Source organism: Crocodylus siamensis, chromosome 12 (assembly GCF_052110815.1).
Source record: "Crocodylus siamensis isolate JL-2025a chromosome 12, ASM5211081v1, whole genome shotgun sequence".
NCBI lineage: Eukaryota > Metazoa > Chordata > Crocodylia > Crocodylidae > Crocodylus > Crocodylus siamensis.
The window spans coordinates 10,318,289-10,331,760 of record NC_143406.1 but is presented as its reverse complement, the minus strand read 5'-3'; the positions used below and the strand labels follow the sequence as shown (position 1 = coordinate 10,331,760).

The 13,472-nt window shown below is 47.4% G+C and overlaps 1 protein-coding gene across 6 annotated transcripts in view; it reads right to left on the bottom strand.

The window, feature by feature from the left end:
* Positions 1 to 783: 783 nt before the first annotated feature.
* The window catches only part of KIF1B (kinesin family member 1B), a 142,499-nt gene continuing 129,810 nt past the window's right edge, over positions 784 to 13,472 (bottom strand). For all 6 annotated transcript variants that reach the window (XM_090024186.1, XM_090024180.1, XM_090024181.1 and 3 more), the window contains 11 exons: positions 13,104 to 13,218; positions 12,400 to 12,533; positions 11,772 to 11,833; positions 10,905 to 11,050; positions 10,340 to 10,579; positions 9,479 to 9,550; positions 8,714 to 8,835; positions 7,749 to 7,898; positions 7,119 to 7,311; positions 6,260 to 6,378; positions 784 to 5,520 (listed from right to left, as the gene is read on the bottom strand). In XM_090024186.1, the coding sequence (XP_089880312.1) occupies positions 5,478 to 5,520; positions 6,260 to 6,378; positions 7,119 to 7,311; positions 7,749 to 7,898; positions 8,714 to 8,835; positions 9,479 to 9,550; positions 10,340 to 10,579; positions 10,905 to 11,050; positions 11,772 to 11,833; positions 12,400 to 12,533; positions 13,104 to 13,218 (1,396 nt within the window). In that variant the 3' untranslated portion in view covers positions 784 to 5,477. The remainder of the gene's footprint in view (positions 5,521 to 6,259; positions 6,379 to 7,118; positions 7,312 to 7,748; positions 7,899 to 8,713; positions 8,836 to 9,478; positions 9,551 to 10,339; positions 10,580 to 10,904; positions 11,051 to 11,771; positions 11,834 to 12,399; positions 12,534 to 13,103; positions 13,219 to 13,472) is intronic.

Here is a 13,472-nt window from a genome sequence, read left to right as displayed (position 1 = left end):
GGAGCAGAGCACCGAGCGACTCACCCCTTAAAGGCGAAGGCGCCTCCTGACGCGAGGGGGCGGGGCAGCCCGGAGCTCCGGGACTAGGGCGAATTAAAACTAGGCAGGGTGGGAGGCGCAGCAACCAGGGCCCCGAACGGGGACGCCCAGGAAGAGCGCGGGCAGCGCCCCGCTGCTCCCGGCGGGTGCACGCAGGCCCATTTCACCTGCCAGAAGACATGGGGCCTCTGGTGGAAGGAGAGAGGCAGTGCCGACACAGCAGCTCATTCCCAGAGACAAACCCTGGTTTCTCTGCGAGGGAGCGCGGGCACAGGTTGACCAGGGCCCCGAGAGGGGACAGGGATAGGGGTGCCGACCCCCCCGGACCTGCCCGCAGTGGTGTCGCTCTCCTGGTGACCCAGGAGATGGGTGGTGGGAGCGGGGTGAACAGTACAGTGAATGTCACTGCATCATGGCAGAGGAAAAAACCTCCCAGAATCACTCTGTGTCGAGGGCTGCCAGCTCAGACTGGAGTAAAGCTCAATGGGCAGCACCCTCCCACCCACCCAGGGCAGCAAAGAAACTGTGAACGGTTAGTCTGACCCAGGATGCACCCACTGCTGACATCCTCACACATCTGTACGACTCTCAAAGTGCCAGTGAAGGCAGCCTGAGTGTACAGGAGATAAGACAGCCGCAGAAGCAGCTCAGACAGCAGAGGTTTCTTAAATGACAAGGATCTGGGGAACAAAGCAGTGTAAAAATGAGTCCCGGAAAGCAAGAAGCACACAGGATGCCTGCTAATGCACTGGTTGTACCTTTATTGTTTCACCTCGTTCACTAACAGTTCAGTGGTGCAAGGTTACCATACACAGTTAGATAATATCTGCATTGCACACCTAAGGCTATACAGCAAATGGATCAGAATTAGTACAAATACGTGAACTCTATTTACATTTGTATACTCAAGCTCCAAACATCGGATATATTTACAAAATAAAACATGGAAATGAAAATCCGAAATTAATCATGTACAGTGTTGCTGATACACTCCTTCGGTGGGACGAGATCAGTGTTCAAAGAGACTTGTTCGAGAAGGCCACTTACACTATAGTGTGCACACTGTGTATGGATGGGCAGCGTGGGGAGATGGAAACCTGGGTTCAAAAGTCTGTGTTTCAGTGCAACAGCTTTCTTATGTCCAAAGTCAAGAGTGTCAACAGACTTCACACAGAGTATGAACAAGCAGAGTGAAAATTACGACCTGATCCCAAGAAGTGGTAAGAACCCCCGACTGCCCAATTCTCCACTCCCACAGGAAGTAGGGGTAGCTCAGCACTGATCGTATCAGGCCATTAATTTGGTAACATTAAAAACAGAAGCACCATGACCTCCACACCCTCCACTTCCTGGTCTACTTGAGCGAAACAGTTGGAAAATTCATATGGACATTGACAATTAAATCGCCTGCAGTTGTTTTTGGCCTGCAATACCGAGAACTTATAAATGGCCTTCCGAACAAAAAATCTCCCTCCTGTTCTTGAACAGCTCATGGTTTGTTTGTTTTTAAACAAGGAAGCACAAAATTAATACATTCCCGCTACATACAGTACAGTTCAGACCACATACTGGGGTAATTAGCCACAATGGAGATGCAACGCACACAAGTTAGAGTCCCGTTTAAAATACATTCAACAAACCTTCCAAGAACAGCAGCATTAGTATCCTTCATTCAAGCAGCAGCTTAACAACTGCATTTTAACACAAGGGAAGAAAACAGACAGAACTCAAACTAAGGCTGTATAACACCAGAATGATGCATATGCATAGGCAGTATTAGTCGGTTGCAGAGTACCACTGGGTGCTATACCCAAGCTAATCCTCTTCCTTATCTAATGTGCAATTAATTACAGATGTATAAATATACAATACATTACATAAAATTAAATCTCTGTAAATTAGGTAACAAGCAGCAAAAAGTAAAGTCTTTGCTTTGAAACACTTCACCGACCAGTACTAGGGAATTTCAATGTGGGCTAGACAAACCTTCCCAGCGGTTTGAAGATAATATCCCCTTCCTGCTTGCATTTCAAAAGGGAAGGAGTTTCCTAAAAACTAAAAAAAGTCTTTTAAAGTGCATCTTTAAAATCAAGTCAGGGAAGTGTGGTTCCAAAATGAAATGCCTTGTTTGGAACTCTGACACTGGCATTATAGGTCAATTTTCCCTTTCACTCAATAATGAAGTTTAAAAGCCCAAGTGAGACAAGCGATTCCCAATCTTTACCTTCCCCACCCCCCAAACAACCGTCCTTTTGGAAAAGCACTCATGCTCAATAGGTTGGCTGGCCCATGGCATGGGGCTCGTCTCCAGCAGCATGGCCTGAGAGCTGGCTGACTCCAGGCCCCCAGCTGCCTTCAGTGCAACTTGCACAGCAGTTCAGTTGGGTTTTTAAACCACAGGAGGGGGCAGCATAGCAATTTTCCCTCTCTGATTTGTTTCTCCACGGAATTTTTAGCTCTTTGGGCTAAATCAAGAGCTACTGAAACCATTATGGATTTCATTTTCCTTAAGAAAAACCTGAATTGTTCCTATTTCTGATATAAAAGACCAGGAAAGGCCATGTTCTAGGGCAAACCTTGATTACTGGCAAGAGGACATCCGTCGTGCCCTGTACTTTGAACCTGGAAGTGGCAATGCCCTGTCCAACCCTAAAAGACAAGAATCCCTTTTGTTAAAAAGTCTGCGGCCCTAAGAAATTTAGGAACTTAAAACAAATAGAACTTTGCACTTCTAATCGTCTGTGATCCATGGGTGGATCAAGCCATGAGAAGCTGCCTCAAGTCCTCAAGAGAACAGATTGGCATTCATGCAATCCATCTGTAATGTGTCCAGGCATGCTGGGCACCCGCCTGGCACCTTCACTTTCTAAGGAGTGTTTCCTTAACCCCGTTCAGATCCAATCATTCTAGTGAGATTCCAATTCAGCTTGCTCTCCAGCTTCTGGCCTATCCAAAGCAAAGACTTTGCAAACTAGTTTTGTTCTAGTTAAAACAAAATAAAAATGTTCTCAGTGCGTCACATAATGCCACTGTCATCACCATCCTCCTTCCCCTCCTTGCACATGCCCCACCTTCATCACTGAAGGCAGCAGCAGCAGCAACTTGATGCATAAAACTAGCCTCTAAATCAGTCTTACAGTCTGGAAATCTGCTCAGCTCCAAGCACAGGGAGCTTCTCTCTGGCAATCCTGTTTGTGCCCACACTGGAAGTGCATATTGTGTCCACTACATAACAAAGAAACACGAGCACTGGATTAGAGTCAAACACAATTAAAGAACAATGTTACAGACAAAAAGAAAAACAACCTTCTGTGCAATGCTCTGGGGTCCCCCTGGTGCCTGCAGATGTCAGGTTTGGAAGGACTTTTAAAGGGCTGCAGGAGACAGGCTGAGCACGTTACTGTTCTGAAAGATACACAGATGTGTCCTAGCAAGAATTGTTCTCCGTCTTCCTGCTCCTTTTTAATGCATGCTTTGGGGAGGGAGGCAGGGCACTGTGTACTGCATTTTGCTGCACAACCAAAGCTGAGCATAACAATGGCATGAAGTTGATCTACTGAGGAGAATCCTTCACATGTGCTTCTAGCCACAGAACCTCCAGTGTGGTTCGGTGCAGATGAGCGAGCTGAATGGAAACTAAATCTTCTGCGGCGAAGGGATGAGATCCACCCTGCCCTGGATGTGCCCTAGACAATCAGTGGAATTAAACCCCCTCTCTCCTGAGGGCTGTGACCCTAAGGATAACATCTCTGTACCTCTCCTCATTCCATACCAGCTTTTTCACTGCTTGTGAGGGAGCCAAGGAAGTACAGCAGAGGCATTCTGAAGGGCATTAAAAATAATTTGCCTGCAGCCACCTAAAAACACACCTGGGAAAAAGAGCTCATCTTCCCAGGAAAGGAAACTCACTTGGCCACTGGTAAGAGGAGACAACTGTTTGCTTAAGACAGATCCTGTATCATCACATGGACAACAGATCTCCAATCAAACAATTATTACACCCAGGTGACCAAGTCAAGGTGTCTGCTTGGTCTCTATTCAGAAAGGACCATTTTCCTGTCCACAGAACGTAGAGGGCTTGGAGACAGCTGAGGACTTGACGATGAGGAGATGTGCAAAGAAATTTGATATTTATTCCCACGAGAAGCCAAGACTTCCCACCCTGGAGCATGCAGTGGCTGGAAAATACTGTGCTTTTAAAGGGGATGGTGGAGAGAGGACACTGGCCCATGGCCAGATTGGCCGTCATCTGAATTTCAGGAAGGAGGGCTGCATGCATGAGGTGGGCATGGGGAACAGCTCACCTGACATGCCTCAGATTGACTTCCAAGGCCATTGTGATTTCTGGTTTGAAGGTTTTCTGTGGTGGGAAAAGCGAGTGCCCATGCTGCTGGCACTCTCACAAGCCAAAAGCAAGATGGAGAGAAGGGAATCATTGCCCCCTTCTGGTTACTTCCTGCATATGTTCCAGGAAGCAACCCTTGGGATTTTTCAGTATCATACTTTTGTCATTGGTGTGCTCCTATGGCACACCCTCCCTCCCAAGTACAGAGGATGAAGTCACGCTGCCTGCATAGTGTTTTCTCTGCTCAGCTCAACTGCAGAACAGCGGGAGCTAACACTTAGGAAGATACCTAGCTAGAAAGTGCCCATTGACCGCCCCCACCCATTGCAAGAGCCCAAGCAGAAGTTCCTTCCAGCCAGTTGCTACACCTCTGACTCTGCTCCTCCTCCCCTTGCTCTACATAGCAGCAGATATTGCTTTGGCCCTGAGCAGCACCAGAAGCTCCTTCATCTCCCAGTGGAACCCAAATTCCTAGACAAGTGCGAAGTCCACCCTGGACAGGCAGCCTTTTCTTATGTGCCAGCTTCCACAAGGAATCCAGTTAGGCAGGACCCAGAAAGTCTGAGGAACTGCTGCAGTTTGCACCTGGGTAATGCCATGTCTTGACACTTAGAAGGAGTCGCTTTCCTTAGCCTACAACCCATGTCCTGAGGGCAGTATTGTGGTTACCACGAAGACAAATAAATAATAAACCTAAAGCGCTTCAGACAGACAGACAACACTGAGGACAGTAGTAGAGACACCACGCAGTCAGTCAGGATGGGAAACCAACCCTTTTAGGGGGAAAAAAAAAAAAAAAGAAATCACTTGGTTTCTGTTTGAAGTTGTGCATAATTGCCGCGTCCCTTTTCCAGGTTTTTTTTCCTTTTTGTTTGGCCACATGCTACTAGTAGAATTCTCAGCGCAGGTGGAAAGAAAAACAGGGGCGTTAGAATAGCTAGAAAAAGTGCCAAGGAGCTGGGGAAGGAAGGGAGAGTTAAGCCACAGGATTACATACAAGAGAAACCGTCAAGAATCACAAAGAGAAATGAGAGGTAACACTTTATCTATCTGAAGGCGCGTTAGAGAGAACGGGGGAGAACGTTACATGGACTCAGTACTTCATCTGGCCCGTGCGTCTTCGGGCCAGTTTCGACCTGTACAAAGCAGAGAAGAAAAGGTGCTGTTAAGCTTGGCATCGTCTCCAGAGACCTGCTATTTCCCCCCCTTCCCACTGCCAAGTCATGCTTCCCTTCCTGCCCCCTATTCTGCCCTTGCCTGTTTTGCTTTTCTAAAAAAAAGGCAGCAAATGCACGCAAGTGTGAACACTCAACAGCCTGCATGTGCTGTCCCCAGCTCCAAGAATGAGATAACATCTTGTGAGCCCCAGTTTAAAAGCTGCATTACACAGGTAACACAGCTGAGGTTTCAATTAGCTTTTTAATGAAATAGAAGGCACCAGTCAGTCACGAGGTCACAAAATTGAAACAGATTTTTTTTTTTTTTTTTTTTTTTTAAAGGGCCCTCAGGGGAGTTCTCGTCCCACCCCTTCTCAAGGCAATATCATCTCCTGTCCTTCTGAAGAGGCAGTAGCTCTCCAGCCCGGCTGACAAGGCGGCATCCATGATTTTGGTGGAATGCAGAGAGCCCTTGAGAGTCTGCAAGGGCACAGGGTGGCCACAGGCCATTTTTAGCCCTCTACACCTCTGCTACATGCACATATCTAAATTGGATTCGTCTGGCAAGCACACACGCAGCATCCATTGTGCTTCCTAGCCTTTCTGGCTAGCTCTTCTCTACACCAGAAGGCTGAGGGCTCTCTGGCCTCCCTCAGCCCCTCACCAGTATAAGAGGCTGCCTGGACACATCCAAGCTCGCTCAGGCTCTGCTTCTTACCGTATTGTTCCAGCAAGAAGAGGGTTGAAGGCATATAACCAGTCGTTCATGTCCTTGTCGTTGAAGGCCTGGAGCAGGACCCCGCGGTGCTTCGTGCATACTGCAAAGGTGTTGGGTGTCTGAAAGAGTTAATCAATCACTGAAGTAGCTGGAATGACACCGCCCAAGGCTAACCCCTCCTTTCCTGCTGGAATGTGCCCATCCCAGCAGCAGTGTCCTATAGAACACTCATCAACTGACCAGACTTAGGTATTTTTCCTTAGGTTGCCCTTGTTTTGCAGTTGAATGAACAATACTCGCAACCTGACGTTATCAGGAGGACATATCATAGGCCTTTACTTAACTTGCAAACCCATATGAGCTGCTGTGGCAGATCCATTGAGCAGTGTACCTCTTACTGAGAGCAGGCACATGTGATGGGCTCAAGCTATCAGGGCATGAGTCAAGGGACAAAGAGCCATAACCCCCACGTCTCATCCATCCAAGACTGGCAGTGGGATGACAAAGAGGGCTGGAAAGCATCTAAGGTGGAGGCCTCAAACTATTCCACACATCTCAATCCAAGTGCTATCAACAGCCTCAAAATATTCCACACATCTCAATCCAAGTGCTATCAACAGCTCCCTGCATGTTTACATCTCCATCACAGAAGTCATCCCTGCATGGGTTGGAAACCTTGCTGGCAGCTGCAGCAGAGGCACAGGGCTAGACTAGCCACTGAGATGGCTCTTGCCTCTGACTCCTACAGGCAGCTCTCCCAGACCAGAGGTACATTGGACTGCAAGGGCAGTGTGAATCATGTATGCACATCACCCACAGATTCTGTTCTGTGCCCAAGAGGACTAGTCCCCTGACTGACCTTCACCATTGCCTGCTGATCCTCGCTGTACTCCACCTGTGCCGTAGACAAGTTGATGATCCCCCTCTCCACAGGGTCTTTGTCGCTGTTGTAAATAAAGACGTACGGACGGCGAACCACCACAAAGTGCTTGGCCCAGGAGGCGGAGAGCGGCTCCTTGAAGTGGAGGTATCCCTTCTTGGAGACCACAGAGCTGAAAAAGCAAATGGGAATTCCGGTTATTAAGACTGTCTGAAGTAAATCAGCTTCTGTTTCCCACCCCAAAACTACCAATTCCTCCATCAGAAAGCTTGACCCCTGCCCTTCAAGAAAATACCTGCAAATCCCTAGCATGAAAGAAGTGACGTACACAGCCCTATATTGAAATAACACCTGCACCATGAGTCTGCCCATGCAGCAGGTCAACAGGAGCTTGGTGAAGGAGGCAGCTACAAGACTGAGCTTTAAATAAGGCAGAAATCAACACAATGCTCCCCTGCCCTGCTGCTAGTCCAAGTCTCTTGCTACTTAAGGTTGCTACTTTAGTCTTGCCAGCAACTGTTGCATTCATCTTCACAAGGGGCATGACACCTGGAATTCCAGGATGGCCCAGTCTGCAGGCAGGGAAGGTTCACTCCTGCCACATCTCACCCTGGTCTGATCTCCTCAATGTCAGGAACAAGGTTCAGGAATTCATTCTTTCCAGCTCTGGCCAGATAGGAGGTTTCCACTGCTGGGACCAGCTGAAATTGTTCCAACTCGGGGCATGGGCTGGAGGCGCGGGAATTTGCTTCTGGAGTCCTTTGGGGGGGGGGAAAAAAAAAAAAATATAAGAGGGAGAGAAAAGCAATCACTACAAAGCAAATGATCATGACACAGCTCTAAGCAATTCTGCCTCCCATCCTGTCCTGCAAGATTTCTACTCTGCCCTGGCACGAGCCTGATCCATGCCCCAAGTGCTTCCATGGAAGAGAGACCTGGGAGACTCTTATACACCTAAAACAGCATTTCATGTAAGATCTGCAGGATCGAGCTTGAGGCTCTCTCCTCATGGCAGAGAACTGACTTGTCCTTGGGCTGCTTCTCACTACTCTTCCAGTACATCCTCCTTCACACGCTGACCACTATGCTGAGGGGCTATACAAAGTTCATAGGCAGCACTTGCTAGCCAGCCATCCTGTCTCAGGGAGAGCTCAGCAGAGACTGAAGCACTGAACTGTTCTTCTCAGAGATCTGAATCCTATTTTTATCTGAAATGTCCTTCTTAATTACATAGATGAGAAGTAGGTTGTCAAGAAACAGCTCCCTGGATAAGGTGGTCAACTGTTGTTTGATCTCAATTAAACCCTTCTCTTGCCTAACTGCCAAGGATCAGCGTGGGCTTTATACACAGTGAAGCTGCAGGAACTCTCCATAATGTAGTGTGTTCACCTGGCTGCCCCTTCGGCAAGGAAAATAAAAGGGAAGAGGCTAAATATGCAGAAATGACAGAGAAGAGGAAGAACACCTGGAAAGGAGAGAATAGGCTAAAAACAAACAAGGAAGGGAATGGAACAAGGACAGAAGATGCGGAGTGGGGGAGCCTGTTGACAATCCCATTAGTCCTCCTCACTTACTTCTGATCCATTGAATTGCATCTTGAATCTACCAGAGAGGGGCAGGTGGATGAAGGTGTAAGGGTGGCACTGCTGAAGCTGGACACAGATGGGTCCCGCCCGATTGGAGAGATATCGGACAGCTGCAAGAACACACAAAACCGCTACGGTAAGGCACCACCCTCAAGGGACCACAGCCCTCAGAACACCCACCCCTCGCAGCCTCAAGTGTTCAGACCATGGAGAAGTGTTTGTACCAAGATTGATTTTCATACAGGCTCCCTCAGCCCAGCACTGCATGATCTGGTTCTGTAATACTGCATTACTTTCTTTATCCCCTGTTCCCAGAGCCAGAGCTCTCAAGCTGTTCAGTTTACACTCTGTTCTCAGGAAATACTAATAAGAAGGCAGATGCCTGACCAAAGCAGTAATGATAAAAGGTGAGTGCAGGAGACTTCCTCCACATCCCTCTTCTTCCTTGTTCCAAGACTCCAGGGCCAGGGAATGCCCCCACCTCCAGACTCAAGCTGAACAGAACGAATCAAGCCCAGCATCGGCTGGACCATTCAGGTACAGTTTGGGCCCTTGGCATTTTGACACTGTAGATAGTAGAACCTTTACTTTCCATGATCATTCAATACACAGCACTGACAATTATACTTCAGGTCACCAAACATTCAATCTTGCAATTCCTACAGGTATTTGAGAAAGGGACAGACAGAGTATTGCAGGAAACAACACTGACCTATTGCACACTTGGCTGATGCCATACTGCAAACGCCTTACCTTACAATCACTAATGCTGTTGTACACCTGGTTAAATTCACGGTTGAATGTATGGGTGAGAAGCTGGAGGCACTAAGGAGAAAAAAAGAAGAAACTAGACATTTCCAATTAGGTTTCAGGAGAAAACAGATCAAACAGCATGGAATCTACCAGTACCACTTAGTTGCTCACTAAAGTATCAGTGAAATCCAGACTGCACGTGTCCAGGCAAGTCCAGTCATTAAAAAATTCACTCAAACAGAAAAGGCACACGTTATTCACATAGTGCAAACGTTTTACACACAGAAGTGCTAAGAGTTTGCCCACAAACAGGGGACCGGACTTGATGGTCCAAAAGACCCCTTTCTAAATCTACATTCCTAACAGTATAATCTCAATCAGCATTTCCATTTCACTGAAGGGAGATGGGTTTTGATTGACTGAGGGAATATAAAACTTTGGCCGTAGGAGCTTCTTAAAACAAAGCTCTGCAAAGCACAGGACTCTCGCCACGTATGAGACAGCAAGAGATATGCACATCAGATAAGAAAAGAATAGGTTCTAGAGAGGTTCTAGGTCCCTAAAGTGTAAATGAGTTATCAGGGATTTCACCTACCCAAGAAATCAGTAGGTCCTAGTTAAGATCAAGAAGTGCTAAGGTCCTAGCAGCATATTGTCTCTTGCCCATCAGATCACCTACTCCATTGGGAACAATAACAAGGTCTACCAGAGCCTGATTTGTAATGACAAAGTTGTGCAGGGGAAAAGGCTTTTGTATTTTCTACTGTGACTGGGCTGTAGGTTTTGGTGTCTTCTCACATGTCTTTCCTGCCTCTCCAGTGCCACATACTGGTCCTGTCCTGCTCTTTCCATAACCTGTACCTTGGTGGCCAGCTCTTTCTCCCGATCCACCAGGCTCTCAATGTCTGTTGAGTCGTAGCCACTGCTTTCGCTGGGTGTGACAGCACTCTCAAAAGTTGTGGTGGAGATCTGGGAGGAGATGCTAGTAGAGGTGCTGAGGGTCCCACTGCTCAGACTGGGGGACAGCGAGTCACTCAGGGACTTGGGGATGCTGTCGCCAAGCTTCTCACGCAGCAGCAGGAAGTGACGGGTCTTTTCCACCTGAGAACCAACAGAACAAGCACCAACTCCAGGATGGTCCTTACCCTTGAGCATACTGAGATATGCTTCGCCCCACTAGGATATGAGAGTACACAGCAGAAAGGGATTGCAATAGTGCTAAAAGGCCAAGTGTGGCCTCTGCTAAATAGAGCAAGACCCTGTGTTGAAGGTTATGCTCAGTGGCAGCAGTACCACCTCTGTATTCATCTGGAGGGAATCTATTTCTGGCCTGCACCTCTTGAGCTCTCTCTCAGTTTGAGAAGTGAAGAGTGGCTGCTGAGAGGCCCATGTCTCTCCCACCCTTTGCTCCCTCCCCCTCAAGTACCTCATGCAGCAGCTCCAGCTTCTCCAGTTCCCACTGGTGCTCTAAAATGAGGCTATCACCACGGGGCCTCCATCCAGCCAGGTTCTCTTCACCCCGGACATATGCTACAGACGTATCCAGGACTTTCCTCCTCCTCCTCTGCATCCCTGAAGAGTCAAGAAAAAAGTAGCATAGATGGGAGGGAACAATCTAGGACAGACTTCATGCACAGGGGATTGATAGAGCACCTGTGCTCCCCCTACTTGACTGACCATAGATAAAATCACCAAGATCACACCTGGGGCAAGGCCTCCATAGATCTCTCCATTCTGAAAGGCTGAGGGCATTAATACACATCATTTTAATTCAGCCTCCTGCACCAACCCAGAAATATTACCCCACTAACCCCAAGAACTGAAAATCCTGTTCAGTCCAAGGTAATAGTCATTTTTCTCCTCAGAGGCCTTATGTTTGATATTTTTCCAGTTATCATCAATCAAAAGCCTTGCATTTCAACAAGCAAATTTACAAGCTCTCAAACTCGCTTCTTAGGAAAAAAGCCTGTATCGGGGGATCAGAGGAACCTTTCTCCTGGCTCCCTCCCCTTTCCCACCCTTGTCTCAATTCCACTGATTTGAAGGAGCTAGGCCTCAAATACTCTCCTTTCTTGATCCCCACAGCCAGCCTCTGTCACAGTTCAGCTCTACAATTATGACAGTACCTCTGCACTGCACACGAACTGCTTCTCTTAAAAAAAAAAAAAAAAAAAAAGAGGAAGATTTATTTCCTCTGTGCATGAAAAGTCATTACTTTCAAACTCTCCATCTGCCATAAAACCCAGAGATGTTAACATTCCCCAGCTTGAATGAATGGGCTGTTACCACTGACCTGGACTTCCTGTGTCTGCCATTTTGCACAAACTCAGCTCATAGATTCCGGTCACTCGATTGCTGTTTACGAAAAAGCCCACACAGGAAAAGCTAGTTATAATGAGAAATCAATCACAGTTGACACTCGTGTCTTTGAAGATGCTTGACACCATTCTCATGATTTACAGGGTCCTTCAGCCTCCAAACTTATCAACCGCATTTGCAAAATAGAGATCTTCCCCTGACTGCAAAGCTGAGAAGCAGCAGACAGCCCGGGCCCTAGAACAGACACTTCCACTGAGTTCTGCTTTTTCCTGTTTCCAGCACATTAGCCTTTGAAATCTGCCAATTAAGCAGATTTCAATCTCAGACCAGCATTCTCCACATGCAAGCTGGAAAGCCTAAATATTCCTTTCTACAAAAACACCCTTTTGCTTTTCAAAAGAGCTATCTGAAGAGGCAAAGCTGGAGGCAGGCAGTTTGGGTGATCAGTTTGCCTCAACATAAATCAGACTACCTAATTAAGGAAAGCTGTTTGCTGACCAAAGGAGCTGGGAACTGCAGTGAAGAGCCTTAGAAGAAAACAGCTGGTATTTTCCTTTTTTGATCTGGATCCAAAACACATGCTCTGATCCTATGAAACTTACGAGTCTGGCGATTTGGAGTAGCCACTGCCAAAGAGACTGCGCAGTGAGCGTGGTGGTGAGATCTTGGCATCTCGCGAGTAGAAGACCATACAGACATCCTTGGTGATGACGGCTGGCTGGATGCAGTGGTCAAGCTAGAGCGTGAACATATGACTGTTTAAACTACGCAGCGAATCACGTGTGCCTGTGCCCACCTATATGCTTAAGTGTACGTGTTCTCTCTGTCAGTGGGGAAACTTCCTCATCAGGCTTTTTTAAAAACATGCTGCTAGCTTTCTAGGTGCATCCTCCACATTTGTGACCATACTACAGGGAAAGATAGGTCTCCTGCACACAAAACCAAGAGCCAAGCCAATGCATGTAGGCGATGAAGGTCCTTAAATGGAAACTTTCATGCTAGGATATCAAAGGACTTTGCAAACACAGAGAAAGACTAACAGAGGCAGAGAGGCTAACTGTATTGATGGGGGACAACACTGATTTGATTTTATACCATTAACCAGACGTTACTGCAGAAAATGCTTCTATCTGGTCCCTAATATAACCAGACAAGGGCTGAAGCAGGATCATTTCAGCAGATTCCAGCACTCAAAGGCAACTTGGTACAGCTGAGATGATAGCCAGAATGCCTGCTCCTTACTGTACTAGTTGTTTCCCTTCACCCGATTCCAAAACAGCTGCTATGGGGCACAGTGTACACTCACCTCCAGGTATGCTGACAGGGTCATATAAATCTTCTCTCCATATGGTGTCACGCGATTGAGGAGGAGAGAGTTGTGCAGGGAACTATCCCAAACAGCCTCAAAACGATAGAAAGTCCTGAAGAAAACACAACAGCAGCTCAATAGGAAAAGCGTCTCTGTACCCCTGCTGCAAGTCAGTGCACAGGGCCTCTTCCTGAACACCATCAGCGGGTATATGTTTGTGATTACCAAGGGTTGGTTAGGCAAGGACCACCTAGAACTGGAAGGAGGTCCAGGTCTTCTCCACCCCCTTTGCAGAAAGCACCCAGGATTATTCATCTATATCTAAACTCCTGGAGTTAGTTGTGCCCTCATCTGTGAGGAAGAAGT